The sequence below is a fragment of the Sciurus carolinensis genome, chromosome 13, assembly GCF_902686445.1.
Source record: "Sciurus carolinensis chromosome 13, mSciCar1.2, whole genome shotgun sequence".
NCBI lineage: Eukaryota > Metazoa > Chordata > Mammalia > Rodentia > Sciuridae > Sciurus > Sciurus carolinensis.
Window position 1 is genome coordinate 73,173,723 of NC_062225.1, and position 17,658 is coordinate 73,191,380.

Below are 17,658 nucleotides of genomic sequence, written 5' to 3' on the forward strand. Positions count from 1 at the left end.
TTCCACACCCTTCCACCATGATGTCCTGCCTCACCTCGAATCCCAAGAAATGGAGCCGGCCTTCTATGGACCAAGACATCTGGAACTGTGAGCCCTCAAATAAACTTTTCCTCCTTTAAAATTGTGCTGGTCAGATCCTTTTGGTTCCAGCAGTGAAAAAGCTGACTAAACACTGAGTTTTCAAAAAATGAGGTCCTTCCCTTTTCCTATCTTTGTAACATGCTAATATCTCTGGGTGAAGTCCTGGAACATTTTGGACCACCACGTGCCAAGATGAAGCAGGTTAACCTCTAGATTTGTGGAGTGCTTCAACAAGAGGCTAAAAATTGAGGGTAAGAACTGTTTACCTGTATTCCCACTGTGCATAGTGCCTTGTGCCCAGAGTGTGCCAAGTTAAAGTCTGTTGGAACAAGAAATGAAACTCCTTTAATGCTACTAAACTGCACAGAGTGGAATGGCTGTTCCACAGAGGACCTACTTCAGTCAGGGTCTCCAGCCAAATGCGCCTCAGACCTCTAAGGCACTGCCCTTTTATCCAACATCAGAGGCTCCCAGGGATGGAAGGAGGTGGGGTTCCTCACAGTGAAAGAACTACAGAGCGAGGTTTTGAGGATGAAATGGGTGCCTCAGCCTCTGAAGGAGAGGACTAATCAAAAACAGGAAGGAAGAGTAAAGACCTGAAAGAGAATGAACCTCCACGGTCCAGCCCCAACGCACAGCCTTACTTTTATGGTGAGCTGTACTCACGTAGCATCTAGGAAGATTGGCACAGCTGTTTGTCAGGACTTGGTGTGCAACTCAACTGAGAGAGGGCTGGACATGAGCCAGCGTCCCCAGGTGAGCTCTGGGGTCAGTGAAATTCACGACTCAGAAAACACCAACAGAACAGCATGTGCCAGCCAGGAGTCCTACAAAGCCATAGCTCTGGAAATGCCAAGAAAGAGCCCTGCCCAGTGGGTCTCTCTCACCCTACCATACTGGCATTCTCTGAGGAAGCCTGTGATACTCATGAAGAAGCAGGAACTGAAGCAGTTTGGTTATTTATTAGTCAGTAGAAAAGTAACTGTACAGATACAAGGTGCAAGAATGGAGATGAGGCAGACAGGTCCCCAGTATCTGAGGCTGCACCCCGTGCCGGAGAGCTCCAGTCTAGAGCCTGAAGTTGGTCCCCGAGTGTGTGCATATGTGCACGTGAGCTATGTGTTTGCTAAGTGTGCTGCCCCCGTGGGGGGCACTGGGATTCCTTGCCCAGTAGCTGGGCCTGAAGAGAAGAGGCCAAGGAAACTGGGGCCTAGAAGCGGCCCAGCACAGTGGCTAGCAGAGCCATGCGGATGTACATGCCATTCTCAGCCTGGCGGAAGTAGGCTGCTCGGGGGTCCGAGTCTACCTCCATGCTGCAAGAGAAGGAGAAAAGTTACCATGCAGCTCACAGATGGACTGTTCAGGATTAGAGCCCCTCCCACAGCCAACCCCAGGTAGTCTCCAGTCTACCGGGTGATGATGCCACATCACCTTATTTCATTGACACGGGGCATTGGGTGCATCACCACCATCTTCTTCTTGGCCCGAGTCATGATGTGGGGAGTGAGGATGAACTGGCCAAAGCACTGCAAGGCAGATGGGTCCCTGTTAGCACTTCAGGGCAGGGGTGGCTACAGAGGACATGATTTGGGCTCCTCTAATGTCCCTTCCATACTCACATGCAGCTATGGCAACTGAGGGACCCGGGGCTTAATGGCCCTGCCCCAGCCTGTGCCCAGCCCTCCCAGGATCCAGCCCTGTTTCTTCCTCAGCTGGCACTCACAGCTTCATACTCCTGGGTCGAGCCAAATCGCTCCTTCTGGATCCGAGTCATGTAAAGCACGTCAGTGTCAGGCAGCGCTTCTTCGATGCTCTCAAACTCCTCCTGGAGGGGGAGGTAGAGTCATGGGGAATGCAGTGCTGGGCTCTGACCGCTCAACCCAAGTCCCTAGCTTGCTGGGCTGTGAGGGTCTCACCTGCTTGGTGCCACGGGAGGCCACAAAGGCCCACACATTGGATGGCATACGCAGGCTAGGAGGTGCCACATAGCGCAGGCTGACACGGTACTGAGTGAGCAGGCAGGCCAGGGAATGCACTGTGCGTCCATGCTTTAGGTCACCCACCATGGTGATCTAGAAGAGGAACCCCATCACCAGAGGGACCCAGATTGAGGACCACTGTCACCATCTCAGAGCCTATGGTCTCAGGACCAAGACCCAGGTCTCCAGGGTACAGTATAGCCTGGACTGGAGAAACCACTGTTTTTCTCTCCAGAACCTTCCCTGACAGGGCTCCAACCCCTGCCACCACCCTCACCGTCATTCCATTGACCGTCCCTAGCTCCTCTCGGATGGTGAAGATGTCCAGCAGGGCCTGGGTGGGATGCTCTCCAACCCCATCTCCAGCGTTGATCACTGGCCTCCGGCAGTGCTTAGCTGCCAGCTGTAAAAAGGGAACAAGGAAGGAGAATCCTGCTTTCTGCAACTCAGAGGCCCCTCCCCCATCCGGCCCAAATAAGACTTGAAACGTGGGCAGAAGGAACCCCACGTCCTCAGGTTTAACTTATCAACCCATCTTGGCACCCAGACCGGCCTCACCTCCACTGCTCCAGGCTGGGGGTGCCGAAGCACAACGACGTCAGCATAACAACTCATAGTCTGCACTGAGTCGGCCAGGGATTCGCCCTTCTGGACGGAGGATGTGGCTTCTGAGAAGCTGAGCACAGCACCCCCAAGCCGGGCCATGGCTGCTGCAAAGGAGCTACTGGTCCGTGTGCTCACTTCGTAGAACATGGAGGCCATGACCTTCCCCTGGGGAGAGGATGAGGAGGAAGGCATATGTGTGCACATTCATCTTGGGGAACACACAGGACCAAGCTCACCTCCCCAGTTTATATCAGGGAGAGTTGAGAGGATCCTTCTCCACCCAAACCTCCCCTGGGGCCTGCCAGGGCCTGGACATTTCCACTACTAGTGTGACTCTGAGCTAAATGCTTTGCCTCCAAAAAGCATAACTGAGTGTGAGTGACTTGGCAGAGGAGGAAAGGCCACAGCTTTCTCCCCTGACGACCTGGCACAGGCCAGATGACTCCAAGCATGGGCTGATGCTCTGGTGCTCAGGTTCCATGTGTACTATCTACTGCTGTGGGAGGAAACCTGGGATCAGGTGTAGAGCAGCATGACCTCCCAGAACAGAAGGCTGAGCTGGTGACGGTGCAGGGACTGGAGGCACACAAAAGGACCTGATGGCAGGGACAGGAAGACCCCCACCCCCAACGGGGGCTACTGGAAGGTAATGGCTGGGACCCTCAGCTCACAGCCCTGATCCTGACCTTGAGGATGTCGAGGCTCCGCTCTTTCTGTACCATCATACGCAGTGTATGTGCCACATTGAACAGATGAGACATCTAAGAAAAACCCCAGGTGAGAGGGAAAGGCAGTGAGCAGCCCCCAGAGGCCCTGGCCCCAACCTTCCAAATCCTCAAAGTTCTAGGTGTCCCTGCCCTCCTTCCCCCATGCACCTGATCCTTGGTGAACTGCTTGACAGACAGGATATGTTGGCCCACTAATGAGTGCAGCAGGGGTGAGGTCTGGGGGTGCAGCAGGCCAGGGGTCCCCAGGTTCTGGGGTGACGCCTGTCTAGGTACTGGTGGTGGAGGGTAGCAGGTGCCATCAGGGGTTCCCATCAGCTCTGCAGTGAGGGACGGGGCAGAAGAAGCTGGTCAGAGGGTTCCCCCTACCCAGGCCAGATTGGAGTGTCCCCAAGGTGAGTGTGTGTCAAGAGTGGCGTCTTACCTGGCTCAGCTGCCTTCCGAGAGGACTTTTCCTTTGGCTCCTCAGCTGTAAAGAGGGCAACAGGACAGACGCAGATTTTCAGCTGCGGTCTGGAGAGCCCCGTTTTCCCAGGAACTCTATTTCACAACACCTGTGTTAAACCACCTCACACGACAGTAGCTACAGCAGGTTAGGGAGGGCCAGAATGGTGCAGCAGCTCTGGGGATGGACACAGGGCTCCCGGTGGGGTTCTCCTGTGTGGGAACAGTGGTGCCCTCCCAGGGCCTTCCCAGTTGGCACGGGGATCCTAGGCAGAGGAAAGGTCAGGCTCACACCAATCAGCAACCAGGATTTACCCCATACTCTGCTGCCCTGTGGGATCCCAGCTCCCGGGCGCAGGAACAAAGCTGCCCACAACAACAAAAAAAGGGCTGTGAGAAGCAACTGTGGGATGTCTTCCTCATGCTGCAGTGATTTAATGAGGACCAGACTAGGACAGAGGGATGGGGAGAAGGACAGGCAAAGGCAAGTGCTGGGAGGAGGGGCCTGAACCAGTTCCTGGACAACTGAGTCCCGATCTTGGAACCCGAATGCAGAAGCCCATCCCTACACACCTCAGTCAGAGTGGACCTTCTCCTGTGCCACAGGAAGCCCTCTTACCTGGCAGACCAGGGTCGGAGGCTCGGTGGATTCGAGGTGGCAGATGGAAGCGACCATCAGGAAGCCCTGGGATGCCTCGGCGTGGTCTTTCAGGTGTCTGGAGTGGTGACATAGGCCATTGTTGTGAAAGGTAATGGATTTAACCCCAATTCGTACTCCCACAGAAAAGCTGTTCCTGGTGTGTGTATTTTTCTCCACGCCATCTCCCCTTGGCCCCATCCTTCTGCTGTCTTGTCAACAGGTGACAAACTGGCTTCTTAGAGGTGTGTGCTGATCCCAGAGCAGAGTTCCAGGCAGAACTCTGGCTGGATGAGCAGGGGGCTTGTGGTACTCACAGGCAGCCTCCTAGACAGAGTCAACTCTGTTCTGCAGGAGGCAGAGAGAGAGGTAGGCGGGATTTGAATGGTCAAGTGTGGAGCCCTCTACCCCCTGAACCCAATGAAAATGTTCAAACTATTGTTCCTAGCCCGGGGCACCCCACCAGCCCCAGCCCCGGAGCAGTGTGATACCGTGGTTATTTCACTGGTGGCAGGGGCAGAGGGTGGAGGCTGAGGGACAGCCCCCTGAGGCCACTTCCGCACATCCTGTCCATAGCCTGGGGGTACCAGCACCTGCAGATGGAAGGCAGGGGTGGGGCATGAGAAAGGAGCAGAGTGCTCCACAACTGGGCTCCTGAAGGTGGACATTAGCAAACATGCAGGGCAGCTGCAGGGGGCAGTGGGTCTGTGTAGATGTGCTTACAGAGAAGAAAATGAAGACTGCAGAGGTCACTACTGAGATCAGGCAGGGGCTGCACACGCACCTGTCCATCAATATAGGCAACCTCCCCTCGCAAGACCACACGGCGGATGGTGCCCTTCACTTTTTGCCCTTCAAAGGGTGTCCAGTGGGCCTTGGAGAAGGGCATGTGGCTGGGAATTGTCCACTCGTGCTCCAGATCCACCTGCCCAGAGGGTGTGGTTACAAGAGGGAGAGAGGTCATACCAGAGAACAGACCCACAGGCTAGAGAGTCCCCTACTCGCTTGGGCCCTCCCCTGCACACCTCCACGTAGGTGTCCTCCTGTTGTGGCAGGTGGAAGATCCGCCGAGGATTGTGGTGCAATCGCTGCAGCAGGTCGTCTAGACTGAGGCGGCCCTCGCTCACGGCTGTCAGCAGCAGCGGCAGCATGGTCTCTAGCCCAGGGAAGCCAGGCGGAGGCCGGGGCCCACACTTCTCCTCTAAGGTGTGGGGGGCTGGAGAGAGAAAGACTACCTTCTGAGGAGGCAGGGTGTCACCTCCACACCTGGGGACTCGTACCCCAGGGCTGTATTTCCAGCATTACCAACCCCAATGCTCTTTTTCCGGGAACTGGAGCCCGGGGAAGTGGGAGTGCTGTCCTCCCACACCTTTGCCCATGTATGCTCTCATCTACAACAGATCGTATGCTTATGCCTTCAGTCAGTGTTTGTCAAGCACCTACCACGGATCAGGCAGTAAATTAGAGGCTGGGATCCTACACATATCAAGACCCTGTCCTTTTGGAGCCCAGAGTCCAACCCCTTTCCATTTTCTTGCTAGAGCTGCTTCACAGCTTGAGTTGGGGCACAAGCCCTGCTGAGCAAAAGAGGAGTAGGCTAGGCCTCACCATGATCTGAAGCAAAGCAGTCAATGACAGCCATGTTCTCCCACAGGGCCTCCTTGTCCTGGCGAGAGCCAAGCTCAGGTCGAACTTCCCCCTTCCCAGGCCCCAGGCGCTCCAGGTCATCGCGGCTCAGGAACAGGTGGTGGGGTGCCACTTCACAGGTCACTGGCAGCCCTTGTGCCTTTGCTGCTTTAATCAGCATGATCTAGAGAGAGGAGATTGGGAGGAAGTCCCCCTGTGCCCTGTCCTCCGAAGTTCCCATGGCCAGCATGCCTCCTCAGGGCATTATGGGCCAAATGTGCCAAGGGTGCTGCGTCAAGGCTCTCCTCCCATTCTCTCTTGGCCCCAAGGACTACCCTGACCTTTAGCGTTACCGGGAAAGCAACAGGGAACCAGGACCTCTGATGCACTCTCACCTCCTCCTTCCGTGCCACATGACATATGTGCACTGAGCGCTGGGTCAGCTGAGCCACCATGAGGATGGCAGCCACACTCTGCCGCTCTGCATGAGCCACAATGGGGAGGTGGGATGGCCAGGTCTCGAAGTGCTGAGGGCAGAAAGAACTGATGAGGGAGAATACAGAGCTCTCCTTCTGTATTTGATTTTCTGTTCATCAGAGCCCACGGCTCTCAGGAGCCCCTGAATCCTCTCGGCTGGCAGCCCACATAGATGGGGTCCTTAAGCCAGGGGATACCATTTGGTGGCCTTCTGCCACAGGTGCACTCCCTACCTCCATCCACTGGGCCACACTGTCCAGGCGCAGCTCAGAGAAGGTCTCATTGAGGTAGAGTTTCAGCCCTGCTGCAGACCCAGCCACAGTACCCAGGGTCCCTGCATTTTCAGATGAGGCTCCAAGGAAAAGGGCAAAGTCACAGCGGGCACCAGCTTCTGCCAGCTGCAGGGGATTCACATGAGAGGAAAGCTACTAGCACCTATGCCCACAGGCGAGCCCAGCATCAGCACCTGGGTTCACAGGGAGAGCAGAAGGCAAAGGGCTCAGGGAATCAAGGGTGTAGTGGCTCACCTTCTGGGCCAGGGCCAGGGCAGGGGCATCAACAATGGGGGGCCGGGTATTAGGCATGGCACACACCATGGTGACACCACCAGCCAGGGCAGCAGCTGTGCCAGAGGCAAAGTCTTCCTTGTGGGTCCCACCTGGTTCCCGCAGGTGCACATGAACGTCAATCAATCCTGGGAAAACACAAGGACAGCGAGATTAGAGGGAGATTCAGAGACAGGAATGACACAAGTGAGTTGGGACAGTGGGAAAATTAACATCAAGTGATACAAGTTCCTCAGTCCAGGGCATCATGGAGTAAGGAAGAGTATCATGGATTAAGGAATGAAGAGCTCAGAATGAGAGATTCTGGGGCCTTCACTGTCTGTGCAGTCCAGGGCAGAGTGTGCTCAGATACCTTTAGACCCCAAGAGGCTCTGTGCCAGCTAAAACCAGTGTCCCAAGAGATGTACTTACCAGGTAGTCGCACAAGCTTCTGGGAGGTCATACAATCAACGTGCACCTTTAGAGGTGGGGCTGGCCCAATTTGGCCTAGGGCCTGCAAGTGGGAAGCATGATTAGCAGTGATTTAAGAGAAAGGGGCTCTGGGGGTTGCAAGTAGAGACTAGGCTTTCCTAAAACCCAGGCTCCTTCCTCGGTAGCCACAAAGCTTTCTCAGGGCAGTGCTGTTTTACACTGACCTTTTCCAATTCCAAGGGTGTGCTCACTACTCCCTCCCTAAATCAGGCAAAAGGGGAGCAGACTCCCTCCTAGCACCCCATTGCAGCTACCTCCACAAAGAGTTTGGTGCATTTGATGTCGATGATGAGGGGCACAGAGAAGTCAGCAGCCAGGCGTCGGGTACGGTAGCCCTTGGTAACGAAGGAAGAGAGACGCCGGCCCCCAGCCCCACGCATGGACAGATTAATCACTAGCTCAAAATGATTCTCAGCCAGCTGTTCCAGGATGCTCCGCTGTGGTGGGCACTCACCATCCACAGCCTCTTCAAAGTGCCAGTCCACAGCTGTCACCTGCAGGCCCAGGGCTAAGGTGAGTGCCAATCTGAACCTGGTAGGGATCAGGAAGGCCAGCCTGAAACTAGGGGAGCTGACCCAGGAGTTCATAATCAGGAAATTAAGGACCCCCAGGCTGAGGACCAGGGGTACCTCTATTTGCTATTGGCAAGGTATATTTCTTGACAGGAAAGGTATGTGGAATGAGATAGGTCACCAAGGACCATAAACAATATGAGGTCATGGGCAAGTACACAGACAAGCCTCGGCAAGGAAAAATGCCAGAATGTTAACAGTGCAAGAAACTATAAAGGACCTTTTTCTCTTGTTATGCATGAAACACATGTTAATAACATGGCATGATCACAGAAGCAGAGGAAGAGGGAGAGATACCCCTGGGGTCCCAGGAGGGCAGTGTGGGGTGGTGGCAGGAGCTGTACCTTGACACCATGCTCCGTGTAGAAGTCAGCTGTGCCCAGGCTGGCATAGAGGCTATAGCCCAGGCTTTCCAGCAGCCGCACAGTTGGGAGCAGCTCACTTTTGTTCTGAAACCAAGCAGAGGCACCAAGTGGGAATGTTCTGTCTTCCATTTCCAGGTCAGCCCTGGCCCCAACCTCCTGGGCCAGCCCTCTGTAATTCTGGTACCTTATAGCTGCCGATGGTCAGCAAAATATTCTTCTTGGGGATCTTAAAGCCAGTGCTTAGCATGGCCTTGAGGTAAGCCTCACAACGGCTCTCCCCAAAGCCAGCCACCTCCCCGGTGCTGGTCATCTCCACACCCAACACCACGTCGGCACCCGCCAAGCGGGAGAAGGAGAACTGAGGCACCTGAGGGAGCAGGATGAAGGAGCGGGCTGGGGCATCCCTTGGAGGAGCAGTCACAGTCCCTGCTCCTTATTGAGTCCGCACAGTGGTTATGGCCTTCCCTGATGCTGTGCTCTACATGCCCTAAAGCTTCCCTGTTTCTGCTCCAGCTGTTCAATGGTCTTGGGATATTTTCCCAACGAGTTCTGAAAGTCAAAAATCCTCACCATCCTTGAGGATGCCTCCCCTTCTTCCAAGCCTTCCCAGGTCAGCCCTCTTGGAAGCAGGTACTCTGTCTCTAACCACTTTGCCCATTTGGTTTATACCTTGATAATGTAGACTTATCAGACTGTTCCATAATAAAGCTATTTTTAGACCCAACTTTCCTTACCTCCCATTCCTGGAGGGTAAGCTCCCAAGGGACAAAGACCATCTATGACCCTACAATCTGGTCATGCCTTAAGTAGGTGACAGTTATCTGCTGATTGAGCTCTTTGCCCAAAGGTTTAAAACCTCCTTACCTTTACCCCCACAACTCCAGAGCCAGTCATGAGCCCCACAGGTTCCACCTTTTCTCCCATGATGACCCGTGTGGCCAAGGCTACTAGGTCAACACCTAGTGTCTTGGAGACGAAGGGGAAAGATCGTGAGACTCGAACATTGCATTCAATAACTTTCAGCTGGTCATCCTGGGGAAGAGAAGCACCGGGTCAGGTCTACATAGGCTGGGCATACTGAGGCTACTGTTTGAACCTTGATTCTTTCCCTCTTCTTTCTGTGAGTAATGAACCTGAATAACTGTCACTCCCCTGACAGCACTGAGCTCTTCCCTGCAGTTCTCCTGTCTACTTGGGTGAGGTGGATGCACCACAGGGCTGGTACAGAACACAGAGGAGCTGCACATCCCTTCGCTCCCTTCCTTTTGTCTTATTACCTTGGCAATGAGCTGCAGATTAAAGGGTCCTGTGACCTGCAGCTCCTGGCCTACAGCATGCACAATGGCTTTGATCCTCTCCAGGGTTTTGGTGGTGATGTCTTGTGGCGGGGTAACAAGTGTGGCATCTCCTGAATGCACACCTGCATTCTCCACATGCTCAGAGATGGCAATGGCTTCTACCACACCGTCACAGGCCACAGCATCCACATCGATCTCCTAGTGGGAGACACAGGCAGTGTGATGCAGGGTAAGAGCCATCATAGCACTTGCCCTTCCCCTAGGATGCCTCCCCCCATTTTTTGGTACCGGGGATTGAACCGAGGGGTGCTTAAACCCTGAGCCACATCCCCAGCCCTTTTTTTTTTGGTATTAGGGATTGAACTTAGGGGCACTCAACCTCTGAGCCACATCCCCAGCCCTATTTTCTATTTTATTTAGAGACAGGGTCTCACTGAGTTGCTTAATGCCTTGCTCTGGCTGAGGCTGGCTTTGAACTTGCGATCCTCCTGTCTCAGCCTCCCAAGCTGCTGGGATTATAGGTATGCTCCACCATGCCCCAATATGATCTATCCTTCCCAACCTCCAGTTCCTATGACTCTGCAGGACCAGAGAGGGGAATCTCCTTAGAACTCAGCCTGCCCCCAGATTTCTTTGCAGCTTCTCACCTTGGCCTCCTGGATGAACTTAGAGATGACTACAGGGTGCTCCTTGGAGACAGCTGCTGCGCTACTCAGGAAGCGCTCCAGGTCCCCATCAGTGTAGGCTACGTTCATAGCAGCACCGCTTAGCACATAGGAGGGGCGCACCACACAGGGGTACCCCACAGTCTGGCAGAACTGGCGAGCAGACTAAGAGGGGCAGAGAGTTTAGCAGAGTTGGTCACCTTCACCTACAAACACCATCCAGCCTCTAGGCCCCTCTTACCCCAGCCCACCTCTAGGTCACTGAGCTCTCTCCACTGAGGCTGGCTGATACCAATAGTGTCTAGGAGCCGGGAGAACTTAAATCGGTTCTCTGCTGAGTCGATGGCTTCAGGGGAGGTGCCCAGCACCCGGCACTGCTGCCGATGCAAAGCCATGGCCATGTTGTTGGGCAGCTGCCCACCCATGGATAGTATCACACCTTCAGGGTTCTCCAGCTCATAGATGTCCATCACTACCTGTAGAGCAGTGGCCACAAAAAAGAGTCAGGAAGCTGAGTCTTCTTGCTTATGTCTCCCTTCATCCCCACTAAGTGCCAGAGAAGGTCAGTCAGTCAGTCTCTCCTGACCCTGGCCACCCTGGTACAGGGCAGCCCTCATTCCCCTCACCTCGAAAGAGATCTCATCAAAGTAGAGTCGGTCACACATGTCATAGTCGGTGCTGACTGTCTCTGGGTTGTAGTTCACCATGATGGTCTTATACCCCATCTGCCACAGGGTGGGGAATGCACTTAGCAATTAGGAGGCAGGAGGAGCATGAAGAAACTAAGCCAAAGACCCCGCTGGAGAGTGCCAGCCAGCTCAGCTTCCTGCGAAACAGTTGTATAGCACAGCTGCATTGGGGGAAGCAGGCAAAGGGTTGGGGAGGAGACTCAAGTACTGTCTGGGGCACAGAATGAACTAAGGCACCCCCAACCCAAAGCTTTCTGACAGAAGTAAGGTATAGAAAATAATAGGAAGAGTTAGGATTAGGTGGGGGATGACAGGCAAAGGCCCAAGCTGAGCAGACAGCAGAGAAACTATTATGAAACACAAACTCTCAGACCTTTCGGAGCTGCTGGATGCAGCCTACAGCACACCAGTCAAACTCGACGCTGGAACCGATACGGTAGACGCCAGAGCCCAGGACCAGGACATGAGGCGTTCGAAAGGTGAGGTCATGGGTTTTGCCCCAGTATGTCAGGTACAGGTAATTTGTCTGGGCTGGCCATTCGGCTGCAACTGTATCAATCTGTTTCACTGCTGGGCAGATCCCCAGTTCCTGACGCAGCTTGCGAACAGCCAACTCTGTGCTAAAGGAGAAGGGTCAGAAACTCAGTCCCTGGGACCGAGATACTGAGGGCAGAGATCAGAGAGGAAAATATCCCCGGAGGCCTCCAAAGCTCCCCAAGGGTCTTTCCTGGTGTAAAGTCTCCCTGCCCACACTTCTCAGCCCAAGTCCCTCACCACCATCTCTGACCTCAGGACAGCAAGGGCAATCTGCTTGTCAGAGAAGCCAAGGCACTTGGCCTGGTGTAGCAGGTCTGGGGGCAAAGGCTGTCCACGGTGTTGTTCTAGCAGCTGAGCATGGGTGACAATCCGCTTCATCCGGTGCAGAAACCAGCGGTCAATGCGTGTGAGCTCATACAGGCGCTCCACTGAGTAACCGGCCCATAGAGCAGCAGCCACCACAAAGATCCGCTTGTCTGTTGGTGTCTCCAACTCCTGATGGGGAAAACACAAATAGATGGATATGGGACTGTGCAGAGGTAGAAGAGGTCAGAATGTTGGCAAACACATTTCCAACCAGTCTGACATGGTGGTGTATGACTATAGTCCCAGCTTCTTGGGAGGGTGAGGGGGGAAATCATTTGAGCCGAAAAGTTTGAGACCAGCCTAGGTAACATACCGAGATCCCTCTCAATCAATTAATCAATCAAAACCAAATTCCCAACCTACTCATGTCAGCACCTCTGAAAGCCTGAGTGCTTGAGTGTGTTAGGAAAAAGAAGCTGAACACCATGGCACAGGCTCCGAACATGCAAAAGCCTGGATACAAATCCTGGCTCTTCCTCTCACTGCCATCAGCAATTTTCTATAACCTCACCTGTAAAAACAAGTCTAATAACATATCCTTACAGAATGAGCAGGGTCCATGCTAGGAGTTGCTAGGGAGGGAAGCTGCTCACCACGTCGCTGACTGGCTTCACTGTGTGATCAAAGCCCACACAGTTCTCATCCACCATGCGCAGGGCCTTCTGGAAGGCCTCCTCAAATGAACGTCCAATGCCCATAACTTCACCTGGAGGAACAGGATGAAAACACAGGACTTGGGGGCAGGGCACTGCCCAGCGTGCTTATGGTTGGTCAAACTTCTGGGAGGTTCTCAAGGCAAACCCCAGGGTAGAAGAATTCACGGTATTTCACTATTAAGAAATCTCGAAACTTTAAGCTTTTCTCCCTGCCATTTTCATGGTCAAGCACTAGCTTTGTGCTTTTGAGTGAATATGGAATCGATATGCCCAAAATGGGCATGTGGATATTGGAACAAGTTCTAGTTTATCCCATTGGCCTGATGGCTGTCCAGTTATTTGGCTTGCTTTATCTATACTGCGATGACACCATCTGGAATCTGCCTCATCCTTTAGACCTTTAAAAGGTTTGGCTAACAGGAAGAGGACATTACAATTTGAATCCCTCCAGAGAGAGTTACATTTTCAAAAAGTACTCTATTTCTTCTTGGACTTTTTTCGTATTGTATGTTCTATACATGATTATAGTACACATATAATTTCCATCCTTTTTTCCTCATCAACACTTTCCCACATTGCTGTGTGAGTTCACAGACACCAGTTTAACTCCTGCATACTTTGCCATAATTTAACTGCCAACTTACTGAAAGACATTTAGTTTTTAAATGCTGGTGGTTACAAATGAGGCTGTGATGTTTTGTATTAGCTCCTTAGAATAATTTCCAGAAGTGCAAGGGTAAGAGGTAAGACAAATTTTATGACCCTTGGTAAATACTAATTACTTTATAAAAGCCTGTGCTTTACAATAGTTTAACCAACATTCTGAGGAGTGGACGTAATCATTTTAGTTGGTTTTGCTCATTAAAGCGAAAAAGAATTTCATTTGAACTAGATATCTACTAGTGAAAGAAAAGCTTTTCCCCCAGGTTTGCTTATGATTTCCTCTTCTATAAAGTTCTGTTCATGTCCTCTTATCAATTTTTTTTTTTCTTTTCTTCTCTTCACTATTGGGGATTGAGCTGAGGGGTGCTCTATCACTGAGCTACATCCCAGTCCTTTTTATTTTTTGAGACAGGATCTTGCTAAATTGTTGAAGCTGGTCTCAAACTTGCGATCCTCCTGCCTCAGCCTTTCAAACCACTGGGTCTATAGGCACATGCAACTGCATCTGGTTTGCAATCCTAATATTGATGTTTCTTAAAAAGTTTGCCAGTTGAAGTGGCACACGCCTGTAATCCCAGTGGCTTGGGAGACTGAGGTAGGAGGATCATGAGTTCAAAGTCAGACTCAGTAAAAGTGAGGAGCTAAGCAATTCAGAGAGACCCTGTCTCTAAATAAAATACAGAATAGGGCTGGGGATATGGCTCAGTGACTGAGTGCCCCTGAATTCAAACCCAAATAACCCCTGAAAAAAGTTTTTAAACACTAAGATGTGACATTGTGAAAGTAGGCGGCAGGCAGCTATCCCGCCCAGTCAGCAGGCCAAGGACAGACGTCATAACTAAGCGACCCTGCCTTACGCCGGCACGTAGGTCGGTGCCATCACTGGTTGGACGCAGTTGCAGAGTGAGCTGGTGGGTGAGTCAGGCTGCTTGCATCTTGGAGGTAGCAGGCGGACACCCAACCCGCCTGCCTTGGGGAGCTGGGCGGCAGGTAGCCAACCCGCCCAACCACCAGGCCAAAGACAGACGTCATCACTGAACAACCCCACCCGACCACCATGCCCAGGTTTGTTGCCATCACGGAGTTAGCCAGAGGCTTCTTTATAGGCTGGTGCAGGCATTTTGAATTACTCCTGTGGGCGTGGCCATCATCATTGAAAGGGCAACTCCCTTCCTGAGACACCTACAGAGACTAGAGGACCCTTGACAAGACCCAGGAGCCAAGAAGAGGAGGTATTGAGAGACTTGGGACCAACTCAGAGCCACGGGGGAATATACCCCACCTGAAGGCCACCACCCCTAGAAGGCCAGCTTCCTAGTGGAGCACCACATTATCAAGTTCCTCCAAGACTTCAGGCTACTGAAGGCTAAGAGGTGAGTTACTGGAAATCTACAGAGACAATATTAGTCAACAGAGGAAATCTGTAATATCCCAGAGTTTCACTATTAGAGGGTAGATACCTGAACAATATGAGAAAACAAGGGAAGAAAATGTCCCAAACAAACCTAGATGGTATAGCAATAAAATCCAATGACAGCATGGCAGAAGAAATGTAAGAAAGGGAGTTCAGAATATACATAATCAAAATGATCAGGGAAGCAAATGAGGAGATGAAAGAGCAAATGCAGGCATTGAATGATCGCACCAGGGAACAAGACAGGGATGTCCTCTTTCACCACTTCTATTCAACATTGTCCTCGAAACTCTAGCCAGAGCAATTAGGCAGACTAAAGAAATTAAAGGGCTATGAATAGGAAAAGAGGAACGTAAGCTGTCACTATTTGCTGATGACATGATTCTCTGTTCAGAGGATCCAAAAAACTCCTCCAGAAAACTTCTAGACCTCATCAATGAATTCAGCAAAATAGCAGGCTATAAAATCAACACGCATAAATCTAAAGCATTTTTATACGCAAGCGACGAAACATCTGAAAGGGAAATGAGGAAAACAACTCCATTTGCAATAGCCTCGAAAAAAATAAAATACTTGGGAATCAATCTAACCAAAGAGGTAAAAGCTCTCTACAATGAAAACTACAAAACATTGAAGAAAGAAATTGAGGTAGACCTTAGAAGATGAATGATCGCACCAATCGACAGTTAAAAGAGCAAATACAGGAAGCAAGAGATCATTTCAATAAAGAGTTAGAGATACTGAAAAAAAAAAAACAAACAGAAATCTTTGAAATGAAGGAAACAATAAACCAAATTAAAAACTCCATAGAAAGTATAATCAATAGGATACAACACCTGGAAGACAGAATCTCAGATATCGAAGACAAAATATTTAATCTTGAAAACAAAGTTGACCAAACAGAGAAGATGGTAAGAAATCACGAACAGAATCTACAAGAACTATGGAATATCATGAAAAGGCCAAATTTAAGAATCATCGGGATTCAGGAAGGCTTAGGGAAACAAACCAAAGGAATGAACAATCTATTCAATGAAATAATATCAGAAAATTTTCCAAATCTGAAGAATGAAATGGGAAATCAAGTACAAGAGGCTTATAGGACTCCAAATACACAAAATTACAACAGACCCACACCAAGGCACATTATAATGAAAATACCTAACATACAAAATAAAGACAGAATTTTAAAGGCTGCGAGAGAAAAGAATCAAATTACATTCAGGGGGAAATCAATATGGATATCAGCAGATTTTTCAATTCAGACGCTAAAAGCTAGAAGGGCCTGGAACAACATTTTTCAAACTCCGAAAGAAAATGGATGCCAGCCAAGAATCTTATACTCAGCAAAACTTACCTTCAGATGTGACGACGAAATAAAATCCTTCCATGATAAACAAAAGCTAAAAGAATTTACAAAAAGAAAGCCAGCATTACAGAACATTCTCAACAAAATATTCCATGAGGAAGAGATAAAAACAACGATGTAAATCAGCAAAGGGAGGAACTACCCTAAAGGAACAACCAAATAAAGGAGAAATCAAATCGTGTCAAAAAAAAAAAAAAAAAAAAAAAATGAGCCAAATGACCAGGAATACAAATCATATCTCAATAATAACCCTGAATATTAATGGCCTGAACTCATCAATCAAAAGACATAGACTGGCAGATTGGATTAAAAAGAAAAATCCAACAATATGCTGCCTGCAAGAGACTCATCTCATAGAAAGAGATACCCACAGACTAAAGGTGAAAGGACAGGAAAAACATACCATGCACATGGACACAGCAAAAAAGCCGGAGTATCCATCCTCATATCAGATAATGTGGACTTCAAGCCAAAGTTAGTCAGAAGGAATAAAGAAGGACATTTCATACTGCTTAAGGGAAGCATAAATCAGCAAGACACAACAATCATAAATATCTATGCCCCAAACAGTGGCTCATCCATATACGTCAAACAAATCCTTCTCAATGCCAGAAATCAAATAGACCACAACACAATAATACTAGGTGATTTTAACACACCTCTCTCACCACTGGACAGATCTTTCAAACAAAAATTGAACAAAGAAACCATAGATATCAAAAACAATCAATAATTTAGACTTAATGGACAGTTATAGAATATACCATCCAACAAAGAGCGAATACACTTTCTTCTCAGCAGCACATGGATCCTTCTCTAAAATAAACCATATATTATGCCACAAAGCTACTGTTAGCAAATACAAGAAGATAGAGATAATACCTTATATTCTATCAGATAATAATGGATTGAAATTAGAAATAAATGACAGAGTAAAAAACAGAAACTACTCCAACACCTGGAGATTAAATAATACGCTATTATATGAAGAATGGATAACAGAAGATATCAGGAAGGAAATTAAAAAATTCTTAGAAGTAAATGAGAACAAAGAAACAACATATCAAAATATCTGGGACACTATGAAAGCAGTTCTTAGAGGAAAATTTATTTCATGGAGCGCATTCAATAAATGAAGAAAAAAAATCAACAAATAAACAACCTAACACTACGGCTCAAAGCCCTAGAAAAAGAAGAACAGAGCAACACCAAAAGCAGTAGAAGACAGGAAATAGTCAAAATCAGAGCTGAAATCAATGAAATTGAAACAATCGAAAAAATTGACAAAATAAACAGTTGGTTCTTTGAAAAAATAAACAAAATTGATAAACCCTTAGCCACACTAACAAAGAGAAGAAGAGAGAAAACCCAAATTACTAAAATTCAGAATGAACAAGGAAATATCACAACAGACACGACTGAAATACAAAACATAATTAGAAGCTATTTTAA

At 49.8% G+C, this 17,658-nt stretch overlaps 1 protein-coding gene across 6 annotated transcripts in view; it reads right to left on the reverse strand.

Annotated features, from left to right (window-relative positions):
* Window positions 1–1,024: 1,024 nt before the first annotated feature.
* The window catches only part of Cad (carbamoyl-phosphate synthetase 2, aspartate transcarbamylase, and dihydroorotase), a 29,649-nt gene continuing 13,015 nt past the window's right edge, over window positions 1,025–17,658 (reverse strand). Inside the window, exons 16-45 of one of the 6 annotated variants that reach the window (XM_047521908.1) lie at window positions 12,698–12,810; window positions 11,989–12,233; window positions 11,575–11,821; window positions 11,139–11,237; window positions 10,764–10,988; window positions 10,495–10,677; window positions 9,827–10,045; window positions 9,414–9,581; window positions 8,734–8,916; window positions 8,529–8,633; window positions 7,867–8,106; window positions 7,553–7,634; window positions 7,103–7,269; window positions 6,809–6,973; window positions 6,494–6,625; window positions 6,081–6,282; window positions 5,498–5,688; window positions 5,257–5,397; window positions 4,964–5,065; window positions 4,455–4,551; window positions 4,151–4,201; window positions 3,816–3,860; window positions 3,542–3,711; window positions 3,353–3,427; window positions 2,619–2,831; window positions 2,338–2,463; window positions 1,998–2,153; window positions 1,805–1,906; window positions 1,513–1,607; window positions 1,025–1,394 (exon numbers count right to left, since the gene is read on the reverse strand). In XM_047521908.1, coding sequence (XP_047377864.1) covers window positions 1,292–1,394; window positions 1,513–1,607; window positions 1,805–1,906; window positions 1,998–2,153; window positions 2,338–2,463; window positions 2,619–2,831; window positions 3,353–3,427; window positions 3,542–3,711; window positions 3,816–3,860; window positions 4,151–4,201; window positions 4,455–4,551; window positions 4,964–5,065; window positions 5,257–5,397; window positions 5,498–5,688; window positions 6,081–6,282; window positions 6,494–6,625; window positions 6,809–6,973; window positions 7,103–7,269; window positions 7,553–7,634; window positions 7,867–8,106; window positions 8,529–8,633; window positions 8,734–8,916; window positions 9,414–9,581; window positions 9,827–10,045; window positions 10,495–10,677; window positions 10,764–10,988; window positions 11,139–11,237; window positions 11,575–11,821; window positions 11,989–12,233; window positions 12,698–12,810 — 4,442 coding nt within the window. In that variant the 3' untranslated portion in view covers window positions 1,025–1,291. Of the gene's footprint in view, window positions 1,395–1,512; window positions 1,608–1,804; window positions 1,907–1,997; window positions 2,154–2,337; window positions 2,464–2,618; window positions 2,832–3,352; window positions 3,428–3,541; window positions 3,712–3,815; window positions 3,861–3,896; window positions 4,102–4,150; window positions 4,202–4,454; window positions 4,552–4,963; window positions 5,066–5,256; window positions 5,398–5,497; window positions 5,689–6,080; window positions 6,283–6,493; window positions 6,626–6,808; window positions 6,974–7,102; window positions 7,270–7,552; window positions 7,635–7,866; window positions 8,107–8,528; window positions 8,634–8,733; window positions 8,917–9,413; window positions 9,582–9,826; window positions 10,046–10,494; window positions 10,678–10,763; window positions 10,989–11,138; window positions 11,238–11,574; window positions 11,822–11,988; window positions 12,234–12,697; window positions 12,811–17,658 lie in introns of those variants that run through there. The other 5 variants (XM_047521910.1, XM_047521909.1, XM_047521911.1 and 2 more) reach the window with 5 other exon arrangements.